At 36.4% G+C, this 26,244-nt stretch overlaps 1 protein-coding gene across 3 annotated transcripts in view; it reads right to left on the reverse strand.

The window, feature by feature from the left end:
• Positions 1–1,733: 1,733 nt before the first annotated feature.
• The window catches only part of HEPACAM2 (HEPACAM family member 2), a 42,085-nt gene continuing 17,574 nt past the window's right edge, over positions 1,734–26,244 (reverse strand). For 2 of the 3 annotated variants that reach the window (XM_089917643.1, XM_022585962.2), the window contains 6 exons: positions 20,076–20,372; positions 10,325–10,450; positions 10,212–10,236; positions 10,082–10,119; positions 8,561–8,634; positions 5,364–5,554 (listed from right to left, as the gene is read on the reverse strand). In XM_089917643.1, coding sequence (XP_089773769.1) covers positions 5,441–5,554; positions 8,561–8,634; positions 10,082–10,119; positions 10,212–10,236; positions 10,325–10,450; positions 20,076–20,372 — 674 coding nt within the window. In that variant the 3' untranslated portion in view covers positions 5,364–5,440. Of the gene's footprint in view, positions 2,622–5,363; positions 5,555–8,560; positions 8,635–10,081; positions 10,120–10,211; positions 10,237–10,324; positions 10,451–20,075; positions 20,373–26,244 lie in introns of those variants that run through there. The other variant, XM_022585953.2, reaches the window with a different exon arrangement.

The following is a 26,244-nucleotide window of genomic DNA, read 5'->3' on the forward strand; positions in this document are numbered from 1 at the left end:
TCTTTTTACCAAATGTAGAAGAATATTTGTGGTGGAACTGATGGACTTTTCCAGCAGAAAAATATATAATGGTGGTAGAGAAAGAAAACCGGGAAAGAAGATAGGGTAGGTTGTAAGATTTAGTCTTAATTTTCCTTTCACCATGTTCTTCTATGAAAATATGGAAGGTATAGTATAAATATAGTGGTTCACTTGAAATACGTTTTTAAAAAATGCTATTCTTTTTTATTATTTTTAAAAATTTTATTTCTTCAATTTAAGTATAGTTGATTCACAATATTGTGTTAGTTTCAGGTGTACAGCAAAGTGATTCATTTATACATATATTATATATTCTTTTCCAGATTCTTTTCCCTTATAGGTTATTACAAAATATTGAGTAGAGTTCCCTGTGCTATACAGTAGGTCCTTGTTGGTTATCTATTTTATATATAGCACTGTGTATATGTTAATCCAAAGCTCCTAATTTAGCCCTTCCCTCCCTTTCTCCTTTGGTAACCATAAGTTTCTTTTCTATGTCTGTGGGTCTATTTCTGTTTTGTAAATAAGTTTACTTGTATCATTGTTTTAGATTCCACATATAAGTGATACCATATGATATTTGTCTTTTTCTTTGTCTTCACTTCATATGATAATCTCTAGGTCCATCCATGTTGCTGCAAATGGTGTTATTTCATTCTTTTTTTACTGCTGAGTAATATTCCATTGTGTGTGTGTGTATATATATATATATATACCACATCTTCTTTATCCATTCATCTGTTGATGGACATTTAGGTTGCTTCCTTGTCTTGGCTATTGTAGACAGTGCTGCAGTGAACACTGGGGTGCCTGTATCTCTTAGAATTAGAGTTTTCTCCAGATATAGGACCAAGAGTAGGATTGCTGGATCATATGGTAAGTATTTTTAGTTTTTTAAGGAATCTCCATACTTCTTCATAGTGGCTGCACCAATTTACATTCCCACCAACACTGTAGGAGGGTTCCCTTTTCTCCACACCCTCTCCAGCATTTATTTTTTGTAGACTTTTTGATGATGGCCATTGTGACCACTGTGAGGTAATACTTCACTGTAGTTTTGATTTGCAAGAAATGCTATTCTTTTGATTTCTTTCTCCTGTATAAAATAATAGGCCATTAGACGTCTAATGGCCTATTATTAAAGTCAGAAAATATAATCATATTTCTTCTTTTTTAATAGTTGCAAGGTGAATCATTTTATGGACCTAATGTCACTAATGTCATTTTTAAATCCCCCATTGTTGTATATTTAGGTTGTTTCTACCTTTATTTAGCCAGAATAAAATTCTAAAGAGTGGCATTGGCAGGTCAGAGTGTCTGTAGCCAATGTCAGTAAACATAAATTGACATAATCTTTCATCTTCAAGATCTACAAGACTGACTGCTCCATTCCCACTCCCTGGGACTCACTGTACCCTGAAGAGTTACCCATGCCACTCTGTATACCTGCTTCTCTCTAGGTCTCAGATTACCTTTCTCTCACAGAGTTTCTGCAACCTAACCCTTGGTAGTTTTATCTGGTACTTTTTATCTAGCAGTCTTGACTAATGATAATTGTTATCTGAATCAGTTATTTCATTTGGGGATTATAAAATGGTGTTTTTAAATTCTACTGTTTAGTTTCTAACTGATTTTTTAAACTACAGCAATATACAAGTAGAATCCACAACTCAATAAAGTAAAAAATTCAAGCCTGAAAGTAAATAGTCATGTGAGTGCAAGAGTCTTATTTTAGTAGCTCTCTATGATGCACATTGGGAAATAAGGATAAAAAATCTAATTCTGTAATGTTATTTTATGTAAAATTTTTACTCTAAAATACAAAGAATCAAGGCCATATAAAAGCAAAAGCAGAATAATTTATTTGAATCCATCTTTCTTTGAACAAAAATAAAAATAAGACTCTAAGTCATTTCCTTCAGCATTTTACAAGTCTTTTCAAAAACACCATTGGTGATTGACAACCTAGAAGGCACAGTCTTGCTTTTGTGACAATCATCTTTATTATTCTGTGGTACAAATAGCAAGAAGGAAGTTTGGGAATGACATTAAAAAATACAGCAATCTTAACAGTAATGAGAATTTAATAAAACAAAGCCTGCTGAAATTTTTACAAATATAAGGTTTCCACACTTGTAGGTTAGATAGGATAGTGTCAATGCTGATGAAATGGAACATATAGATTAGAACTAATTGAGCGTTGTAGGAAACTTGATACCAAAAAAGTAATTGGAAAGTCCCGTCCTTTTCTTCCTTCCGTCAGGGCAATAAAGACTGTCCGCTGAGAACTCTTTCCCCACCATGCTCCTCTGTAGCACAATGCATTGTGTGTATGCTGGAAAACCTGCAGTCTGATTTTTATAAGTGACTCTATTCTGCATTAAAAGGAGTGATGAGTAAGAGGTATCGGGTTTGATTCCTTCACTGATTCCGGATGAATATACATTTTCACTGTTTTTCCTCAATATGTGCTTTCATTATTTCGCTTCAATGCATTGCTTTGCCCATGAATGCTCACCTGGCAGAGACGTGTAAAATGTTCTATAGATTTCCAGGTCTACAGGTCGAAGAACCTTAAATTCTTTTATTCTTTTCCACAGCTGCAAATAATATGAGTGTTTTGAACTAGTTTAAGAAAGTTACATTTACAAACCAATAAGTATAAAGAGTAAGCAATCACTAAATTCTGTAGATAATTTCCTTTTGAAACTAAAAGGTTTACTTACTTGGATGTCCTGTGAGCAAGTCAAGTTCAAAACAAACTGTGCCAAGAGCATTTAATGAGGTCAACAGACAGCATTTAAATAAATGTAGCCATAAGTTCAATAAACAAATAACTGGGCTGAGTAGCAGAATATGAACACAGGCCAACTTACCAATTTGTTAAACACCAGTTCAGTTAGGTAATAGATGCATGTAGTAATGAAAACAACACTGCTAGAATAGTCTAAGAGCCAAAGGAAAAAAATTTTGGCTGTGTTTCTATCTCAGAACCAACTGTCAAATAGAGGTAAAAGAAAGCAGGAAATTACAGTTCTTCACCCAGACCTGGCACATTTACTTGGGAATGGGGGAGATTCACTAACCACCTATAATACTGCATTATTCATGAAATTGATCTTTGAATTTAATTGGACCTAGAGAATAAAACCATAGGAAAGAAAAAGGGTCTCTGAATGTTTAGGGAATGTTTATTCTATTGAGGAATATTTATTCTACTGAGGATCACTGATCTTTAGTTAAAATAAGCAAACAGGAGCCCACTAAGCTATGAAATCTTTAAAAGACTGAGTCTTATTTAATCTCTGTCCCTAGGACATAGTTAATGACCTGGAGATGTTTGTGGATTGATTGTAAATAAAACAAGTGCAAAACAGTTTCTAATGAAATAAAGAGAAAATATTCTATTTGTTTGTTTTTAAAATTTAGAATAGGTAACACATCTGTATTCAAGGAAAACAACACTTGTAAAAATGTTGGCTCCTCTTTAGGATGAGCTGGAAGGGAGAAAGAGGAGGAAACATTTTAAAGAGATATTAGAGAGAAGGGAGACAGTCTTACAGAGAAAGAGAAGAAAAGAGAAGGCAGATTCAGAGAGGGAAGACATCTCAGGATGGAGGTGAAGTCCAGACAAAGACACACAAAGGGCAACTTCCTCAGAAGATGGGGCAGAAGGAGGTGAGAAGAGAGAGGCTATGGAGATGGGGAGGAGAAGGCACTGGGGCTGGGAGTATGAGGGAGTTCTTGCATGGACTGCCCCTGGAAAGAGCATGTTCTCAACAGCAGTTAAATAGTCCTTTATGTGCTGGAAAAAGAGCTTTTCAGCTTTATTTTTAACTTTCAAAGTTTATTTCTGAAATCAAATTTTATACTCCCAAGAAATTGTAGATACATTGCTCATGTCTGAAAGCAGTCTAATTTCAGAGGATGATTTTTTTTTAATTTAAGGAATCATTTTTTTCACCTGCAAAACCCACCAAATCACTTTATTTGGTGCTCTGAAATTATAGCTGCCATATTCCACAGTTTAAAATCATCATTTATTTCATTGTTAGGAGTCTTAAAAGATAAACCTCAAGTTTTCATTTGGTTTGTTTGCAGGCTAACTGGAAAAATAGATACATAGAATAAAGGACATATAGAAAAACAAATGAATTTAAATAGGGTAATATTTTTGATTGGATACAATCTTAAAATTAGGAAGCAGACATACTCCCAAAATTCTTTATATTCCTTATTTTTAACAAAGAAAAATATCCCTTCATTTTCTATTCTCCAAAGTAAAGAGGATTAGATATCATTTTAGAGAGGTTTTTTTTTTTTTTAAACTGTCATGGAATAACATTCCACTATTGTGTTCTATTAGATTAATAACATAATGCTATAAAGCAATTTTCTTTTCTTTTCAAACCAGAAGTTCCCAGTTCCATCAGAGTCTGCTCCTAATTAACCTGATTCCCTTTTCTCCAGGCTCCCTGAGACAAGAAGGAATGCACTGATGGGGTCCTCTGAGGTGCTCTCGCCACTTATTTAGCCCTTAAACGACTGCATAGTACCCCCAGGACTGGGTCTCCTCCCCGGAAGACCGTTTCCCATGCATTCATCCTAGCTGTTATTTTTGATATTTACCCAGAGGTGTGCATGAATTACTTCACTAGAAGTGTTTCTTTTGCCAAAGGGGAAGTTCCTGTGTGTGTGGTTATTGATGTTCTTTTCAAAGTCAATAAATGACAAATAAAGAAATGATGGAAGATGATTTGTGGCAGTTACGCCTGCAGGCAGCTACAGCCCACAAAAAAGGGAAGTTCATTTCACTATTTCAAAAGGCTGTAGGCTTAGTTTTCCACAAATGGGAAGGGAAGGCAACTGCTTGGTGTCAGCCCCGAGGTTAACTGGATAAGCAGTTTCCTGGCTTTGGCCTCAGCTTAAGTTTTACTTCTCTGGGTGTGAGGCCAGTGGTTTTATTCACTTGGGAGTAGACTGCTTTGAATCTGTGAGAGGTGGGCGTTTGATGGTGACACTGTTGGGCACATTTTGCGGGTTTGTTTTTTTCCTGGTCCTATTTGTAGTGATAGATCACTGGCTTTAAAACTACCACAGTCACTGGAAAATCATCAAGATAACCAAGATGGCTTGAGAACTGGTCTAAAGACCCCTTTCTTACCAAGATGTGGATTCCCTGGGGGAAATGCTAGATTCTAGAGCTCTGCATCTGGTCCACTGGCCCCAGAAGATACTTGTGTGTTAGCCTGTTTTATTTATTAAAACTATTTTCAGGTGGGAAGTCTGTTCAAATGTACAGACACTATAATTTCATTTTTAATATTTTTTTCTTCTGAGCCTTTCAATAAACTCTGGGGACAGCTGGGGATGCATGCTGAGTCCTTTCAATGTAGCATCATCAAATGCAAGTTCATACTTACTCTGGATGGTCTTGCTGTTGGGCAGGGATGTGCTGAATAACTTCGTAAATTGTACTGTGCAAATCTTGCCCTGGTATACCATCAGAGGTTGGAACAGATCTCGTTGGCATCTAGAAAATGTGGCACGTTAAAAAGATTGGCAGACTAGTAATAGTATTCCCACTATGTTGCATAGTTGAAAACAACTGGAAGAGGTTAAGATTAGAAAATTAGAACTATTTAACTTCCCTTCAATATCCATTTCTTCCTTGCTACAGTTCCCTGCACTGGCCCTATGGTAGTTTGTGCAGTGGCATAGCTATGAGGTCAGAGAGGAATAGCTGGACAAACTATCACTTTTTTTCTCCATTTAAGAAAAAAGCTGGCAGTACTGTAAAGGAAATACAGTAGAAAAAAATAGCAAAAGAGAAGATATCAGGATGGCTTAGAATCAAAGAGCATATATTACTATCCTTTATATTACATCTCAGTCTTACCTTTCTGACACTAATCGCCAATCATGTGTGCAAGGGTGGTTTAGAAAAAAAGGACAACTTACAGGCAGAAGCCTTCATCACATTGCAAGTTAGTGAAGACAGTACCAAGAAATACAGAACACACAAAAGAAGAGGTTTTGGTTTGAATGCAGTAATGGGCTCTAAAAAGTAAGGCTTGGATGTATGTGGAAAGTACAGTAGTGTATGTCTGTCTGGTTAAAATCAACATGTATTTTATTGAAATTGGCATTCATGTTTCATTAACTCCTATTCCTTATATTTGATACTGTTATGCTTGTAAACACTGTTTTCCAATCACTTAGCTAAAGTCTGGTTCCCCTCCTCCTCACAAACTCGTTCTATTTTCATCGTACTTCTGGCCACTTTCAGTCCTTTATATTTATACAGATCCACCTAGAGGACTCTTTGCCCTTGATAAATCATCTGAAGAGTTCTTTATCTCATTTGACCTGCTAGGTTACTTTCGAATATCTTAGCTTTAGATTTTTCTGGAAACTGCCTGTTTCTATTCTACTTGTTAAAGCTCTCATGGCAGTCCTAGGCTATTCATCCTAGGACTGAATAGGTGATTCATCCTATCATTTTTGTGTCAAGGGGATTTTGGTTTAGAGTTTTTACTTAAGATCAACTCTTGATTTTCTTTGGTATAGAGGTGTTCAGGGGCTATGATAAAAGCAATCTATAGATAATGACTAACTTACTCAACTAACCTAATATTAGACCTGTTAGCAAGTAATAAATTTGTTCATTTCATGCCATTGCTTTCTGTCCAATTCCCCAAAAGAAGTGCTAAATGGGCAATGAGATGTACAGTAAGTAGAGAGAAGAGGAGTATGCATCTGTACATGTATCACGACAAACTCAAAGATGATTCTGATTTTTAAAAACTCAAAAAGTTAGTAATCAATTTATTTCCCTTCTTAACTTCAATTTTGAGATCTTGGTAATGTTATTATTATTCCTTTTCTTCTCAAAACCGTTGCATTTAGCTGTTAATCTTCACACATAACTGCCATTCTGGCTGCTTCTCACACAGATCCTCCTACTCATGTCCGGGTCCTTCTGCTCCATGGGTTGTTGGTGTTGGTTTCTCACTTCTTCCCAAAGCACCTGGAACTGCCAATGAAGGACCTCAGCTGATTCCTCAGGAGTTTTCAGCATTGAAGATGGGCATAGTTCCAAGTTGAGTTATTCTACTTACGACAGATATAACTGGGGCTTCTGATAGTAATCAAGCACTCATTTCTCTGCCTCAGGCTCTTTAGAACTGTGGTATTTTGAGCAGATAGAGGTCCTCTCAATAAAATCTTGAAACTGAGTACTGATTAATTGCAAGGCTAAATTTAAAGTTTCCTACATAGATCTCACTCCTTTCCAATGCATTCCTAGGAATAAAAACTGACTTCAAAATTCACTTTTAAGTCTTATTAGCTCTTCAGTTTCCTGCTTTCCCATTTAAAAGCCACACCTGAGAGGGGTGCTTTCTGCCATGGTGAGGAGATATTTGAAATAACTGATCCACCAAATATTTATTTTTGTCTTTTTGGTTGTAGAAGTGAAGGGTGAGCCAATCCTGCGTGAGACTGAATAGGACATTGCAAAGCTTTGGCAATGCAGTTTTTCTCTTCATCTGTGATGATGTGGGCACTGGTGCTACGACTCACCCATAGAAGGATGAAATCCAATCAATCCCCCTCCATTACTCACGTGGCATTTGAGCACTAAAGCCTGTGGCCAGGTAACTTACTGCTTGAACCTTAGAATCTTATATAGAATTCTCTGAACAAGTGACGTAACCAATCCCTAACAACAAATATTGATAGTTCTCTTTTAAAAAAGGAAATGAAAATGCCCAGAGGCAAGTAGTCCATTTCTGGCCCCTTCCTTAAGTGAACTATCATAGGGGAATACGGAAACAGAGGAAAGATCGGTTGTACGTAAATCTGTAAAAATGTTAATGAGCTGATTAGCTCAGAGAAACATTCTGCTTGCCTGTTAAACAAAACTGATTGCTGAAAAGACCTTGTCTGTGTGGACTGAAAAAAATGGCTTCAACTGTATAAAAGTTCCCGCTCTCACATCTCATGCACCTTTAGGAAAAAATAAAGATATGTACCTGCATACTTTGGGTTTATATGGTACCTTCCTTCTGAAGAGCATAAGGTACCTTCAAGGGTATAATCAATTGTCTTTGAAATGTCCTCATGAGATATGAGGAGGAAATAAAGGGGAAACTGAGCAACAGAGAGAGTCAGTGAAGTGAGAGGCTGCAGTCATCAAAGTGATGCAGAATTATTTAAACCAGGGACTCTTGGTCCCCTGTTTATTCACTTCTCTTGACCTTCAACCTAGTTAATTCTCTCTTCCCTGAGCTTACCAGGTAAAGAATGTTTATGAATTCATGTAACTTCCTTATTTGTGTTAGCTTTATTGATAGAGGCTGAGAAAGATGCTTTAGCTCCCCAGATCCGGCAACGTCATTCATTACAGAGTGAGTAAACACTGCTGAGGGTAATGCAGCCATCTGACCACACTGCCCACATGCTAAATGAATGCTGCTTACACCTCTGGTGAAGCAGAATGCTACTTCTGGGCTAACTGGCCACTAGCAAAACCAACCCTGGGAACACCAGAAGCATCTGGAAAAGCAACAAATTCATATATTCCAAAGTCATCCAGAGCATCTTCGTGGCCTGAAATGGAAAACAAATACTACTTACAAACCAAATGCCTCAAATTGCTATTGCTATTTTTTAGAAAAACCTTTATAAAACTTATCTTCATGGTTTGCTTCAAGTGGTATGTGTATAAAACCAATTTAACATTTCTTAATCCCCTATAGTCATGCTGCCACTAAATAGTATTGGAAATCACTCCTGTTGAAGCTCAGAATTGAAACTGAATTGGGACAATTATTCTTAAAGTCTGATGTGGAAACAGTGTATTATATATTAATACACTGTTTGTAAATAATATAATATTAATATATATATATTATATTATATTATATAAACACATGTGGGCAGCCTTGTTCTTTGTAACTCTCAGTTACCAGACACTTATAAACACCAAGGCTTCAATCTGTCAATCACAGCAGCTCTAAATCCACCCATAATATCTACTGTACTCTGCTAGATCTAACAGAGTCCACCAGGACTAATAAGAATAAATAAGCAACTATTGCTGCCCATACATACAAAACAGAAAACAAGTCCGATGTCACCTAAACTATCATCAGTAAAATGACAGGAATGGGGTGGTTGGGAGGAACCAGGTGGTCTCTGGGGCCTTTCTGAACTCTGACGGTTTATCATTTGTGAGAAAGGACTAGACAAGAGGAAGAAGACCCATGTTTACTGAGCATCCAGGCATTGTATTAGGCACTCCACCTACATTACTGGATTTAATTCTCAGAGCAACCCTGAGGGGAAGTTATGATCTCTATTGTATAGATGAGTTGAGGTCAGGAAAAGTAATTAATTTTCCCAAGGTGACATTGGGGGAAAGTGGCACAGATGGGATAGAAACCCAGCTCCTCTGACTCCAAGGCCTGAGCAAAAGCCCCACTGTTAACTTATAACAACTCAGTAGGGAGTCAGAAGTGAGGGGCACTGCTGGGGACAGAGAAGCAGCAAACCTGTGGGACCTCCCTTTCCTCTTCTCCCTGGGAAGGAGCTGCCAGCACTGTATCTGCTTTAGGAACTGACACAGTGAGAGAACCCTTGGGCATTTTCAAAATAATAAGAGGATCAATGGAACAGGATTCAGCAGAACTCAGTGATGGCGGGCAAGTGACAGTCTCTCTGAGCCTTAGTTCTCTTGTCTGTGGAATGGAGTTGAAAGTGCCTTTCAGGCTTATCTTACAGGCCTGTGTGACTTACATAAAACTAATACAAGGGATAGAACTTTGTGAAGTGAGGGCAGTCATCCTGGGAAGGGAGTGTTAGTGTTATCTCATGTGAATTCTGTTATGTAAATAGTATATTTTACATATATAATTAATATCAACAATATATATTAATATACATTAATATTAATGTTGATAACATTCAATATCAATATTGAAAACATATCAATTAATATTAATGTTGATAACAATCAATTAATATTGATAACAGCCCCTCTCAGCCCAGCCATTACCTGAAAACGTTTGAGCTTTCCTGTATTCGGTTTCTGGCCTGAAAAGACAAATTGGTGTTTCTGTCAGCCTTAATTATTGAGGAAAAAGCATTCAAGAGAAAAATTATTTTCATAGAAACATATGCATTACCTGCCTTCTAGCTTTTGCTTTATAACTAAAACCAAAAAAGAAGAAACACAGTAAGATACACTTTAGTGCACATATAAAACCATTCAAAATTTTTTTTAAAAATTTTAACCTACCTTTGTAGGGTTGATATTTTTTCCATAGGAGGAGAAGACACATGGATATAATCAAAAAGAGTGATATTCCAGTTATACTTGCTAAAGGGGACAATGATTTCCCTTTTTGTGCAAGTTTCTCTATTCCTAAATAAAAAGACAAATATATTTTTATTAAAGATCAATAATAAATTGATCCTGAATAAATAAATCCTAAATGGTACAGTACTGCAAATGTGTATATATATATATATATATATAGAGAGAGAGAGAGAGAGAGAGAGAGAGAGAGAGAGAAAGAGAAGTCTTAGTGAGACCAAACAGAAGGCAGGCACTTATTTTAGAATACATACTAAACTCTCTAAGGATATTTGTGATTGGAAATGTGGTGAGCTGTCCAGGATAATACCAATATGTTGTACTAGATGTAGCAAATAGCTCATATCATACTTTTCAATAGTGTTCACCAGCATTTAGCTTGGATCTGTTGGATCTCATTGTATAAAACATCCCCAGATGCTAGGTTGTTCTCTCTCTTTCCATCTCACTCTTTTAGCATTGTTCAGGTATGTGGATTTTCTAGGGCAGTGGTATGTAGTTAAAGGTGTGAGAGGGGAGGTGTTCATTTCAAATAATTACTAATTTTTGACCAATAAAGAAATTTTAATCCCTAAAATAGAATGTGTGTATGATTGTCAATAAGACATTTAAAGTCCCACCTTTGACTACAATTCACTGTTTTGCAAGTCATTCCTTTTGTTAATATCTCTATATAAAATATAGTGCTAAAAGCTAACACTTGCTGAGTGCTTATAATACATCAGACTCTTCTAAGAGCACATGATACGTATTAACCCATGGAATGTTCACAACAATGTTATTAGGGAGGTAATATTATTATTATTATCCCCTTTTAGAGATGGGAATCTGAGGCTTGCCTGAGGTCACTCAGGTAGTAAGTGGCAGAGTCCAGATGTGCCCCCAGACTCTTGACACTTTGTGCTGCCTCACTTTGATGCTGTTTTGACAAAACTCACCAAGTATGGCAATGTTAACACCAGTTCCAGACTATAACATGCTTAGTCAGAGAGTTAATCTATAAAGTGGAAAGTTGTGTGGCCTTCAACAAAAGCAAGTAACAGATGTCTTCCATGTTATCATGTGAATCAGACATTGATGTGGAAATGAATGGTGGCAGTTGCCTGTCTCTGTCCAGTTTAATGTGGGAGTGAAAGTTATGGGATGTCACTTCCCTTCTGCAGTGGTGGAGAACAGCTTGGAGGATCTGGGTGTGGTGAAGAACATGGTGTGGACTCAACTCTGCAATAAATATCCAGCCTGCACCGTGTTGTCTTCCACCACAAAGCCTCTACTGAGGTCTCCAGCAGCCAAGATAAGGATGAAACCTTAATCTTTCCCTTCTTTCATTGTGGACCTATATGTACTCTCAGCTTTTCTACCTACAATGCTTTCACTTTTTAATCTTCCCAGAATCTTTTCATAATGTAGTGTAGATCATATATGTTAAACTCCAGTTAAAAAGTCATGGAAATCATGCTATCTCCTCTAATTTTCCCATGTAATAATGTTCTTGTACTCCCTTTAAGTCCTTAAGAGTTTAAGCAGGTTGCTTTTCATCACCAAAAATCTTTACCATCTCAGATCGTATATTTATAAATTTCTGATATGCATTCAGAGAATTGTGTTCTTAAAATGTTCTTTTTATGGGATTACAATAGCTGTGTAATATTTATTGCTTTTAAACAGATTTTAAGGTAAAGTCCTTTTAGCTTTGGGTGGAAGAAATAAATGCAAGGTAGTATAAAATGGACTAGAATGGCAATTTATTGGTTCTGATCTAGACCAGAACATCACAAAACTTATTAGAAATGTTATTTTTCCTCCTTTTCTCTTGGTTAATAATTTGTAGGAAAAGTTATATTTTCCCACTGTTAGAATGCTGAGCTTTAGGTTTGTAACTACTTTAGCATTTGGGTGATCTCTGTGTGAGGTCTTAGCCTTTCTTCAGATGCTGTGCTCCTACTTCACAGGTTTGTTCTCTCTAAAGAGCTGGGCAGCTTTGAATGAGCCACTTGACTCTAAGGGTCTGGATTTTCCCAGTAGTAACAGGAGGAGGCCTGAATGATTGGTTTTTAAGTTCTTTTGTTGCTCAGATGTTATATGACTTGAGGCAGCCAAAGAGTTTTACATGAAGCTTATGTAAATAGGACACTATATCCAATGGTATGCTAGTAACTGAGTATCAAAAAGAATTATATGCACACATATACATACAAAAGTTATAAATTTTACTGATATGAAGGATGTGTAGCCTAATTTAGAATTAATAATAAAATATGCAGTACTCTTTATTGTTAATTCCATATATCTAATTGATTCTCATGGAATGCTTTTGTTGATTTTTGCTGAACTCTTGCATTTTCAACCTGTGGGTGATATGCAACCATGCTTTGAAACAATTATACTTCAAATAAATGCTTGGTTACTATCCAATTCAGCAAAGAGATAGTTTACATCGTAGATGAACAAGTGTAGCTTCAACACGAACTCTGGCTGATATGTACTAAGATGAAAGTGAAACAACGACATTCATTGGAATTTCATTTAACAGTGATGTGAATGACTTCTTTGCTAAATTGGAAAATAGATTTTGAATACCGGGAGAACTCAATTTTTTTTCGCCATATGTAATGTAATGGCTACAGAAACAATGCACTTTTAAATTTAATCTGTATTATCATCTCCATCACTTTCTTAAGTGTAACAATCAACAATTTCTCCATCACTTTCGTACGTGTAGACAATCTTATTAACTGAACAACATCCCCTGAGTTTTGAAAAGTATTTTCATTATTATTAAGTTCAAAATATTTTATAATATTCATTGTGATTTCTTATTTATCCTAGAGATTATTTAGAAGCATATTGTTTAATTTCCTCATGCCTGGGAGTTTTCTTTCTTGATTTTTTTAGTTGAATTCCACTCTATTTAGAATGCATACTCTGCTTGATATAAATCTTTTGAAATTTGTTGAGATTTAAAAAAAAATTACCATATATATAGGTGCATGCTTCTAAAGTATAAATTCAGAAGGACCCATACTCTGCTGTGGTTGTCAATAAGATAAAGGTAAATAGAATGGTCTCTTGAGACACAAGCAGTGATACAAAAGCAAAGTAATAAAGAAGAAAAAATTGTTAAGAAATACTAAATAATAAAATGGCATGATTTAAGACACAGCATATGATTTGGGCACCACTCTTATCAAGAGAATTCTCTTATTTCTTTATTTTAGATCCAATACTAAAATCAAAACTACACAATTTTCAGATATGCACAATTAAATGTATGTGCATTATATGTATATAAAACCAAATGTACATTTGTTTCCCATTTATTTGGTACAGATATATCATATCAGTAATAATGAAAATAATAAAGAAATTTAAAGTGTCATGTATAGGTACAGATAAAGAAATAGTTTCAGAGAAATGAAAATATTGGCCACAGTCAGTAAGTCCTAGAACTGGGACTGGAACATAGTTTTTTCCCTGACTGCAAATTTAATTTTTTGCTGTTGATCCATGGTCAAAGAATAGTTTTCTCCCAGGCTTTTCTTTTCTTTTTTAAAATAAATTTATTTATTTTTATTTATTTTTGGCTGCGTTGGGTCTTTGTTGCGTGCAGGCTTTCTTTAGTTATGGAGAGCAGGGGCTACTCTTCATTGCTATGCACGGGCTTCTCATTGCAGCTGCTTCTCTTGTTGTGGAGCACAGGCTCCAGGTGCGAGGGCTTCAGTAGTTGTAGCACGCGGGCTCAGTAGTTGTGGCTCGTGGGCTCTAGAGTGCAGGGTCAGTAGTTGTGGCACACGGGCTTCGTTGCTCCGTGGCATGTGGGATCCTCCCGGACCAGGGCTTGAATCTGTGTCCCCAGCATTGGCAGGCGGATACCTAACCACTGTGCCACCAGGGAAGCCCAAGCATGGTTTTCATAATTGGCAGGTAGCCCCCAATATATTCAGTTTTTCCTCCAACCTTTTCTAACACCAGATTTGATGTGCTCTGACTCTCTCATTTCTTGATAGCCAGACTGCCTTCACTAAGATTCAATATCCCTTAGTCCCTAAAAAAAAAATTCAATGCTAATTTATTCTAGTCCAGTTTCAACAATGAACCTTACAATGAAAAATATTTTACTGTAGTGTCAGATATTTTTCCCCCTTAAACCTGAAAATATGCTAATAAGTATTATTTCAGAGTATTTCTCATTCTTATGCTGAAGTTACACTATGGCATACATCAGCTCTTTGCCAGGCACTTCCATGATTCTGAGGCCTTGTAGTAGGTTTAACGTACAATGACTGGATGTCTCATACTATATAAGATACATCTCCTCCCCTCTCCATTTTTACCTTTTCGTCCCTTTTATTTTGTGTTTCCTAAAATGACTGAATTTGTACATTCTGTCCTACAGAGGCTCCAACTCGTTCCCTTTACCATTATTTCTTTATTTCTTCAGGCTCCTTCCATATTGCCCTCTTTCCTCTCTCTCCCTTGGCCTCTGTTAGCCCTCCATCAGAGAACCACCCTGAGGTGACCAGCACCTGTCACCTTAAAACCCTGGCTATGGCAAAGGCCAAGTGTCCTTTCCCTGGAGAATGAAGAATAGAGATAGTCCTTTTCAGAAACAAATGATCTTCCCTGTTGGGCCCCCTTCTCTTCTAGAGCATCCCGGCTCTCTATGCTCAGCACTGCTTCTCTCTACCAGAACACACAAGATTTACCAGGTCCAGCATTTGAAATTCACAAAATAAAAATGCCAGGTATCTCTGGGATCAAATCAAGGGGCACAGTTGCCGTTGTGTCAGCTCTAGGCAAGTATATTTTAGAGAGATGGATTTCTAGAACCCAACTTGAAAATAAGTCAGCAGGGAAATTCTGACCCTATTGCCACAAAGAATGTATAGGGATCCCAAGTGCAGTTCTGGATACTTGCAGGAGCCCCATTCTTCCTCCTTTCAGAGAGTTTTGTACTCTTTAGCACATAGCATGCCACTCTCCCCATTATTTAAACATGACTGACTCATTTACCAAAGCCCTAGTGCAAATGCTATTTGCCCCCTCCTTTGACAAACAAATAAAATGAAATAACGTATTAAGTGCAAATATAGGCAAGAGGTGTGGTATCCATCGCAACCCTGCTGCTTGAGAGACTGCACCTAAAACAGGATAGCCGTATGCTCCAGTCAGCGTGTCTATTTCAAGATCAGAATGGAGTCCTGAGATCTCTCCCATCCAATCTGTTAGCTGATTACAGCCGCTGATTCATGTCCCTCTGGAAATGAAGGTGCCCTACTGGGGAGGCATGCTATTTCCACACTCTACTATGGCCCCAACTGACAGACACCGTGGTTCTATGCTAGATGCTCATGGGATGTCACCTACGTTTCAGGTTCTGGATGTCAGGGCTGCAGCTTATCTCAGTTGTTATATCCCATGGTCCAAGGTGAAATACACCTCCTGGAGATCTTAACCAGAGAAATTTCTAGGTAGGTAGAAGAAATCAGTAAATTTATCTTTCTGCCTAGGAGTAGCGTCATTTTCCCATTCTTTTCTTTATGAAAAGATGTGCAATAGAAATAGATATGAAAAAATTATAGATTTTGCAGAATCATGTACAAAAATATTTCTACTATAGTTAAATCTCAAACTATGGCCATGTGGCTCTTGAGAACTCTAATAGTGTATACGGTGGAATGTTTTCATTAAATGTGAACATTTGCATTCTGATCATAAACATTTTCATTTTATACATATTGCATGTCACAATAGTGATTTAGGCCCAGTTAAATTTTAAAGTAGGGACACTTGCATTCAAGGAAGTCTTTAATTAAAGTAATAAAATCATTCTTTTTCCAAAATATGAATGCTAATTTATTACATTAATTGCTATTCTTTCCTTGAAACTTATATGCTAGCTGTTACTTTTAGTTACAGATATTTCATAATTTCTCACTAGTATGAAAATATACACATGTCTGGACAAACCAGAGTATCTTTGTATATAGCATGAAGTTAGTTAAGATGATAAGAAAATACACACTATCTTGTACATATATGTGACATATCTTGTATATATGTGACATATCTTTTAGATATTGATATTCTCAGTTAAGAACATCCAGGGAGACAGTTTATACAGTGGTTAAAAAAAGGGTTTTGAATTTAGATACTATTTTATTACCAACTAGCTGTGTGAATTTGCCTATTTCCCCTGTTTTCTTTAGGATATCTCTACTAAGATACAGAAAGGTCAACTGATATCTCAAATTAGATGTGAATCATAGCCCACAGAGCTGGAAGGCACCATCTGGTCTAGTCTTACACAGGCAGGAAAACATAGAGCTAATTGTCACATTCTCCAGTCTTCCTCTCCCCAACTGAAAGTCCCTAATAAAACTTTTGATTATTTCCAGACTTTGTTATTTTATTTCCATATTTGTGACCCTGGAGTCATCTTTGACTCCTTTTCCCTTTGCCTCCCACTTCTTATTGTTGAGACTTTTTGATTGGCCACATTCTTTGCCTCATTAAAAACAAATGTTCATCTATTCCTTATAACTGGACTCTGGTTACGCCAAACACAACTTGGTTTTGAAAATATCTCAGAGGCAGGTATCTTTTTTTTTTTTTTTTTAGAGGCAGGTATCTTATCCCTTTAAATTATTTCAAAATTTCCACAGATATTAATATAGGTAGCTCATCAAAGTGGATGGTCAGTAAGTGCTCAACTGATAGTTACAAGAGATGTCCATTTTTTTCACTGTAGCTTGGTGTACCCTTAATCTGCATTGCAGAGATTAATTCATTTGGAAAGCTTTAAAAAAATCAAATACTTAAAACACATCAATACTACTCATTTTCTTTGCTATTTGCCGCTGTTTAAGATCTGTGGACATTTGGGGACTGGAAAACAGCTCTAAAAGCCACAAAGAGGTTATGAATGTTGACAACATTGAATCTTTCTGAAAAATAAGCACCTGCTCTTCTTATTTACAATAATAACAAATGTCTGGTCTTTGTGCTGGTCAAACAGGTTTTTTAGATTTTACAAAAGGTAATTATTTGATATTAAGACTGTAGCTGTCTTTGGACCTTGGTAATAAGATCTTAATCAAATATTGGGGGCTTCTGATACTATGACAATATCTTGGCTAAATATTAATGGAGAAAGTTTAGGTAGTAAGAAAGGCTTCACTGCAGTATACACCTACATAGTATAGCCATGTTTTCACTTGCAGTGAGCATGAGGAGCAAGTCTTTGATAACATCCAGATTGCCACAAAGTTATTTTATATACTTAATTATGGTGTGCTTCAAAATTATGTTTCAGTTAACCACTGAGGTGAAAAGCTCATTAAATCATATTAAAAATTTAGTAAAATAGAAAGCAAAGAATGCTAGCTGTTTACATACATGCCTGCCATCCATATGAAGTTGTGAGCATCTTGTTAGCAGGAATTATTTTTTTTAAATGGCATTTTCAATGCTTACCCAAGTATTTGGCCCATAATAGGTGTTAAATAATGAATGAATGAGTGCCTGATTTATATAACCCTGAACACATACATGCTTTGGGGACCTATAAGGGAAATATGTTATTAACTACTGCCCAAGTGAAGCATAATTCAGGTAAAAATTCTAGAGCTGCATCATCCAATATGGTAGCCACTAGACATATGCGGCTATTTACATTTAAATTAAAGTTAATAGAGATAAAATGAAATAAAAGCTTCAGTTCCTCAGTGGCATAAACCATATTTTAAGTGCTCAAAAGTCAAATGAGGCTAGGGACTACCATACTGGATAGAGCAGACATCAAACATTTCCTTCATTGCAGAAAGTTCCACTGGATATCACTCTTCTAGAGAGTGTGGTATTTTCTTCATATGATAAAAAACAAAATCTCACCATGCCAACATGTAAATTCTAATGTACTGAAATGATTCTGCAAATATGAATACCCTTAACTTCATGGAGTCTTGGGAAGGCCCCACCTACCATATATTTATCAATCTGTAAATTTTTAATAGTCTTATCATTCTCAATGGCTCGTTAAGAGTTTTAAATTAAATTCAAAAGGCTATGGAGAAAAAAAAACCCCACCTTAAACAAGTGGGTGTCACAGTTGTGCTTGCTAAATAATCAGATCCAAGATCCTAGCTGCCAGGTCCTGATCTGATAGGTCTGAGGTATCTTAATGAAAATACATTATTAGACCTCCCCAGGTGATTTTGATGCACATGGCCCAAAGGCCAAGTACTGCAGAATTTGGCCTAAGAATTCCAAGGATTATATTCTTGCTTTATATATTAAAGAAACATGTACTGACTCTGGCTATGTAACGGGCCCTATTCTAGGCAGCAGGGCTGTAAAGACAGAGAAAGAGAAGACACCAATGCAGAAGGTATTAATGAGCGGTGCCTTTTGCAAACTTGTTCCTCTACCAATCACAGAAACCCTGACCACCACTTCCTGTCCAAGCCTGTCCCCAGGTTGTCCCCAGGTGGAATCTGGCTTGTCTTCGTCTGCATGCAAAGAAGAGTCTAAGAAGGACTTGACAGTAGCAGTAGCAGTAGTAGCAGTAGAGGACAGAGCAAAAGAAGAAGAAGGTGGAAGCAGAGGAGAAAGCAGAAGGGGAGGAGGAAGAGGAGGAGGAGGGGAGAAAAAGGGAGAAGAAGGAAGAAGGAGAGAAAAGAATGGGCTTGAGAGATAGAAAGAAAGGAAACTCGATGACTGGATGTTAGGCAGGGCAATAAGCAAGAGAAAAAAGTCTGGGATGGGGTTTAGCTTTCTGGCTAAGGTTGGTAGATACTAGGACCATTCATTTAAACAGGGAATACAGAAAGAATGGCAATTTGGGGGCAAAGAAGATGTTTCATTTTTGATATATTGAAACAGTATGCTGCCTCTGGCACTTGAAAGTAGAGACATTTAGAAGGTAACTGGGAATACAGTTTTAGATCTTTAAAGACAAAGATTTGGGATGTACCAGTGTCACATGAAACCACGGGAGTGAATGAAATCATACAGAAGAATGAAATCATACTGTAGAGAGAAAAGAGAAGGCTCAAAAAGTTGGGAATTTGGTGGACATAAATATTTTAGGCAGTGATTCTTAACTACTTGGATTGATGACCTTTCTGAAAATCAGATGACTTCTAGAAAATGCCAAATTTCACAGACTTACAAAATAGTGTAGTTTCCAAGGTGTTGAGACCCCTATTGTGAACTCCCACAGATTTCAGGTTTTAAATGGTGAAAGAAGAAGGGAAGCCTGTGAAGGACAGTGAGAAGGGAGCCAGATAGGAAAACCAGATTTCATGGAGATGTATTCATCTGACCTAATGCAACAGTAGATATAAAACTTTTAAATGAATAACCTCTTCTCTTATATTCCTGTTTGTAAAATCAGGAAAGCAAGAATATACATTTAGAAGTAATTTATTGAATTCCCTTTTTCTTTATAGCCCCTCAGAGCTAGCAATTGAATTCTCTCTCCATTATTCTTTGGGTTTTCTTTCTTTGACTCTTAGAAACCATGGCTTAGTTAACTCAGGAAAGAGTTTCTTAGAGTATATGAACAATCCCACAATGATATTCTCTTCCACACAGGTATAAAATAGGAGTAGAGGAAGGCTATCGTGCATTTGTGTTTCATTGGGATCCCTGCCTTTTACATCACACTCACCTACAGAAGTGATGATGATGGTGAAATGAGTTTCATCTCGCCTTCCAGTTACATTGTTGTAAGCACAGCACACATAGTCAGTTGTCTTCTGGGCTATTTTCTCAGATGCAACTTCCAAGCGAGGCCCGTGCTTAATGACATATGTGACATTGTCTGTCCTCCGGATCCAGGAGTAGGTGTTGGGAGGATAAGAATCAGCAGAACAATCAAACAAGATCGCTTCTCCAATATCCACAGTGAACACTTCCCCTATTTTCAGCCCTTTATCAGAATTAACTTGAAGTCCATAAGGTCCATCTACATTAATTGAAAAAAGAAATAAAGGGGTGACATAAATAATTACAACATAGTTTTTGAGTTTGGGAGAGCTTAGCAGCATTTTATTTTCCATGAAAGTCCTCATGTTAAACGTGGGCCAACAGATCTTCATTTAGACTCCCAGTAAATGATAAGGACCTAAAAGTGTTTTATTCTGGTATCCATGGAAATGGAAATAATTTGAGATGTGATTGAACTTATCTGAAATAGTGTAAGCCCTAAAACTTAGGATATAATTTTATAGACACTGTTATCATGATTGTGGTGCTAAGCTTTCGAGTCATGTATAGATAAATCTGCAATCTTGTTAGACAAATTCCATCTTTCTGAAACTGCAGTTGTACTTAAAAGCACTTAAAAAATAGATTATGGCCACTATTTTCTCTTTGACAACCTTTCTTTGAGTATTATCTGCTTTTCTTCTAAGGGCTGGGACAGTTCATGCAAATATTTATGTTACACAGTTTCACGTGGAACATCACATGGAACAAAAATTTGTGTAAAAAGATATAGGAGTATTCCATATTTTCATGACATTTTAAGAGTTTAAAGAATGAAAAAAATTCCTCCCACAAGCTAAGCATAGATTCCATTTGGAAAAAATACATCTTCATTATCATCAACAAATATTCATTGATCATCAATAAACTACTTAATCATGGATATCCCCTGGTATTTTTCCTTACACTCCAATATTCCTATAGCAGCTTGCTATTTCTATGGCACAAGATTGCCTGCAGATAAAGATACATTTCCCACTGATTTCTTCAGAGAACATATAAAAAGAGATTTAAAAAATATTCCCCAGCTAGATAGGTTTCTCTCATTCGTATATATCCTGACTTATATTCTAAAAACTTTAAGGTTTAGGCATTATTGTGCTCACTTTTCAGCTGACGATAACCAATATTTGTTGGGTATTCACCATCTGAAGACACTTTAAGTACTTATGCAGACAACCACATTTAATCTTTAAAGCAACCACATAAGGTAAATGTTATTATTCCCATTATAACGTGAAGGAAGAGATATTTAAAAAATTAATTTTCCCATGGTCACATAGCTATTAAATGGCAGTTCTGGGACTATAAAATATATGTATTTAATTATTCATATTACCTCTCCAAAAAAACTGTTAAGCGGTATAAACTTTCTATATCAAAATAATTTCTGGTTTTCTAACTGTATTATTTGTTCTACAATAAATTACTGTCTAATTATACATTAATTCTGTACTCAGTTAATCAAGTAATCAATCAAAAAATACTTGTTTGAGAGATACTAAGTGTTACATAATATATTTAATATGTGAGAGATAAAAAATGTGTAAGAGAGATAAAAAATGTGTAAGACACAGTTCTTACTCTCAAGGAATTTATAAACTGGATAAGGCTATGGATGGATTGCTCATAAATAACCTAATCTCAAAGGTGCTGATTTAAAAAAAAGTAACGACTGTTCATCTCTCATTGTGTGGAATAATATAATGTAGTGATTAGACAGTAGGATAATGAGGTTAAATCCCGATTTTGTCAATGATTAGTAAAGTGTTCTTCAAAAGTCATTTAAACTTCTGGGGTCTCACTTTCCTCACCTTTACTATAAAAAGATTGATTAGATGACTGGTTGCCAATTGTGCTACCTTTGAAACATCATGATTCATGCCATGCTAAAGTTATTTTGGATACTGGCAAGCCAACCCCAAATTTGCAGATTCCCAGAATGGTTCTCCATTATGTCAGCATATTCTGACCAATCTACCATTGGGGAGACAAATTTCCCAAGATACAACAGATACTGAAGGTGCAAAACAATAAATTATATTTAGCTAGAGGACATACACTTTACACATATTTATTTCCTAAAGACACAGAGGCATCTGAAGGAACCCTGTAGATTTATACTAATATGTATACATGAGATGATCCTGCTTTCAGAAAGCAAACATAGAAGTATCTTCAAATTCGAAGTAATCAGGAACTGGAGATGGAGCATTAAAGTGAAGAGAAATGAATGCCCCTTTCCTGTGACTGAACTAGAACCATGTCATACTGTTTTCTCATTTCAGGCTGTGATACGGTCTCAGGGGAAAACCTCTGCTTTAGAACTGTGTGTTGTAAAATAAAACACTTTTATTCTGAATTCCATTGAATAATATTGTGTAATGGGAATGAAAAGTTGTTTTCACTCACTCAACCAAAATCAATATTGAGATGCTACTGTGTGTGCATGATACTGTTCTAGGCATTGTGAGGAGACCTGAGGTGTCGTATACCGGTTCCTGTTGCTATTATCTCAGACCCAGTGCAGCAGCAGGGTTCCCTCAAGTTGTCAGCATTGATAGAACATTAGGGAAGCAAAGGCCACCGACTGGTGGGCACTGGTTATGGTTCCCATAGTAGGAAACCAATGGGAGGAATCAACAGAGGTTTGGAGCAGCAAAAGCCCCGAGTCTGTCACAAAGGTTAAAGTCTGACAGCAGAGAGGAAGGCTTGAAAAGGAAGAGAAGTGTGGTCATTCAGTATTTTCTGTCTTCCCACTTGTTTTCAGGGTTTATAGAATGTGAGTATAAAAACAAATCGTTTGACATTTTAACACACATAAAAATGAGAAATACTGCTTTCAAAGTGTGCTGACATTACTCAAAACTTTTTGGGGAACTTCCCATTTGGAATTGCTTTAGGACCTTGCAACATAATGGAATATTCTCAAAAGTAGTAATTCTTCCATTTTGGAGAGTGGGTTCCATTTGCAGAGAAAGCCCACAGTAATTTAGAGCCAAGGCTGGTGAATACGGTTGATTATCTAATTTAATGATCACTGTAGTTTAAAATAAAACATGTTTTTAAAGAAAGGAATCTGATTGTCTTAGTTCCTCTTCCCTATACTCATGTTTATTTTGATTTTGCCACTTCCTTATTTATTGGGTTTCATGATTGGCATAATATTTTCTCTCCTGTCTGCTTAATTATATGCTATATGTGGCTCTTCGGAGTCAGCATCAAATACCTCAAACTCCCCCAGCCACCACACAAGCACCTCTTCCAGTTCCTGGAACCTAACACCTTGAAGAATTTAAGTTCCTTGCTTCTGACATGATTTCTTAAAATGTAGCATATTTTATCTGATTTTATAAGAAATACATGTTCACTGCAGAAAATCATAAAATTCCAGAGAAGGATGAAGATGAAAACTCACTTGTTTTCATCTCAGAGAATGAATATCCATATTTCAGTATATGATCTTTAAGCCTTTTTTCTCTCCCTCTCCCTCTCTCTCTCTCTCTCTCTCTCACACACACACACACACACACACACAGATTGATCTATCATCTATTTATTATCTATCTATCATCTATCATCTATCTATCTATCACACTCTACCTACAGCTTACAATCTATTTTCTTCTTCCTGTACTATGATGTTATTTCCTTCTCATTAGCACATCAGGCTGACCATCCTTTACTTTGAAGTGCAGCCTAGTATATTATTCATGGGAATGAGCAATCCAATTGAAGACATTTGGAGTGATTCAACCAGTGTGGCCTCTGACATTGAAGATGAAAGCAGAAGGATAATTCTATTTTGACTGTGGTTCAGTTTCTTGCCCTTGGCAGAGAACTCCCAATAGAAGTGAACCCTTTGCCTCAGGAATGGCTGTTTACTGAGTGACTTGTAAAATACGTATCATCTGTTCTCTTTAACAATTTATGGCTGGGCAGGAACAGTACCTAAATTTCCATCATGATGCTGCTTGCCACCCTGCTTGGGAGCAGATGGTAAGTATTTACTGTGAATGACCTTTTTTTCTTTAATTTTTATCACTTAGAGCACTTCCCTGCAGCAGTGCCATATGTTGCACACAAAATGCATCAGTTACTGGGTTATTATTTACAACAGAGCTGGAAGGCATACACATTTCATGAACTGCAAGTAGCTACTAGCCTGAATTACTGGCTTGACATTGTATTCCACCAAGGCCAATACCAGGTTATGACATCATAACCTCATAAATATCTAGTCACTCTTGATTTTGTTATACTTTTTCTGCCAAAATAAAAAATAATTCCTGCTTTCATGAAGGAAATTGTCATAGAAACAGCACCTTAAGAAAATAGAAGAGGTGATTCATGCTGAAATTCTCAATGATGATGTGGTCCTCTACGGGGGAATATTGGAATATAACATTTACTACATTACTGAGGAACTTTGCTAAAGGTCAGAAAAAACAAAAACAAAGCAAAACATAACAACGAAGGGCCAGAGCACTATAACTAAGAAGCTGTTATAATGGGAATTTAGCCTTCCTACAGCTTCATCAAGTAACACTGAAATCTGAAAGGGATATGAAGAAAGATAAGCTGGTCCATTTTAGCCAAATTCAAGAAACCCCTATTGAATTCTTAATCTGTGTCAAGTATTGCCTTAGGGATACAAAGATGAATAACACGGAGCTCCTATTTTGGCCTGAGGTGCTTACGAGTGGAAGAGACTCAAGGAAACATAACGCAGTGAGTTCCAGGGGAGAGATGTGCGTGGGGTGCTGCAGGAGCACAGCAAACCTCTTAGTGACACTGAAGACCTGAGACCAGGTTGGGGGCAGGTGAGCCTTTCTGGAGAAGATGATATTGTGAAGGAAAAGGAGGGTATAACCAGGTGAAGAAAGGGAAGTGGGAACATCAACTTAGGCACATATTCTCAGTTTGCATGGAATAATAAAGATCGAAAGCATGTTGATGCTGTATCAATAGGGTAAATGACAGTTCTTCAGATTACATATTTTATTTAATTCTTGTAACCCCAAACCCAAACCAAAACCAACAAAACAAAAACAAACAACAAAATGGCTAAAACTGTGACAGTAAAAAAAAATAATAAATCTGGGTTGTGTTTCTGTATGTTACATGGGTAAAAACTGCTTAGCACAAACAAGACCATGATGTTTGATTTCTGAATCAAATCAAACCATAAGTGAATGAGTGAATAAATGAATGAATTACTGAATAAGATCAATAAGATGAGATGTTGACCAAGTGAAGGTTCTTGCATTTGAGTGCAAAAATAATCAAGAAAATAAATTATTAACATTCTATTCACAATTACCACAGAGTAAGAGTAAAAAATCTTAAATCATCTAGATAATTCATCTTTACAATGTGGAAATGGAACTCACATTGTAAAATTTTCCAAGTGTTCTTCTTTCTACTACCTGTCGTTAGTCTTTACTCATGACAGGTGTTTCTCTGAGATTTCCACAGACTATGCCTAAAAGAGTGCAAAGAAGAAAGTTCAGTCTGTAAATAGAAGATATGTCCTGTAAAATCTGAACTGATTCAGATGGGGATATTCTAATTCTTTCAAATAACACAGGAAAGGAAAGAGGATTTAGGAGTTTAAAGCATAATATTTAACATTTACAGGTGTGATTATGGTTTTCCCCCCATTTTAATACTTTACACACTGTGTATCACCATATTCTGTGATAATTATAAGATTAGGGCATGAACTTGCACATGTTGAAAGAAAGATCTTATTTTCACTTTGCCAGATAAAACTAAACTATATAGCAAAGCAAAAGTGTATTTCAAGATGCAAATGATACTTTCATGTACCTGTAATTGCTTATGCAATTTCCCCCAGGAATTTTTCATTTACATCTATGGCTAAAGTTTAAAGATAGGTAAATAGATGGTGAGATAAATAGATAATAAGAAGAATTCACGTAAAGAAAATATTTTCATGTAGAAAAATAAAATGTGGTAAATAATGGTAACGTCTGGGGAAGAAAGTTCTTTTCAAAGTATTCTTTCAGTTTTCTCTTTGCAGGTATCTTCTAAATTACCCAGGCTTT

This window comes from Delphinapterus leucas, chromosome 9 (genome assembly GCF_059928025.1).
Source record: "Delphinapterus leucas isolate spDelLeu-1000000601 "Yukka" chromosome 9, BTC_Dleu_Yukka2, whole genome shotgun sequence".
NCBI classification, from domain to species: domain Eukaryota; kingdom Metazoa; phylum Chordata; class Mammalia; order Artiodactyla; family Monodontidae; genus Delphinapterus; species Delphinapterus leucas.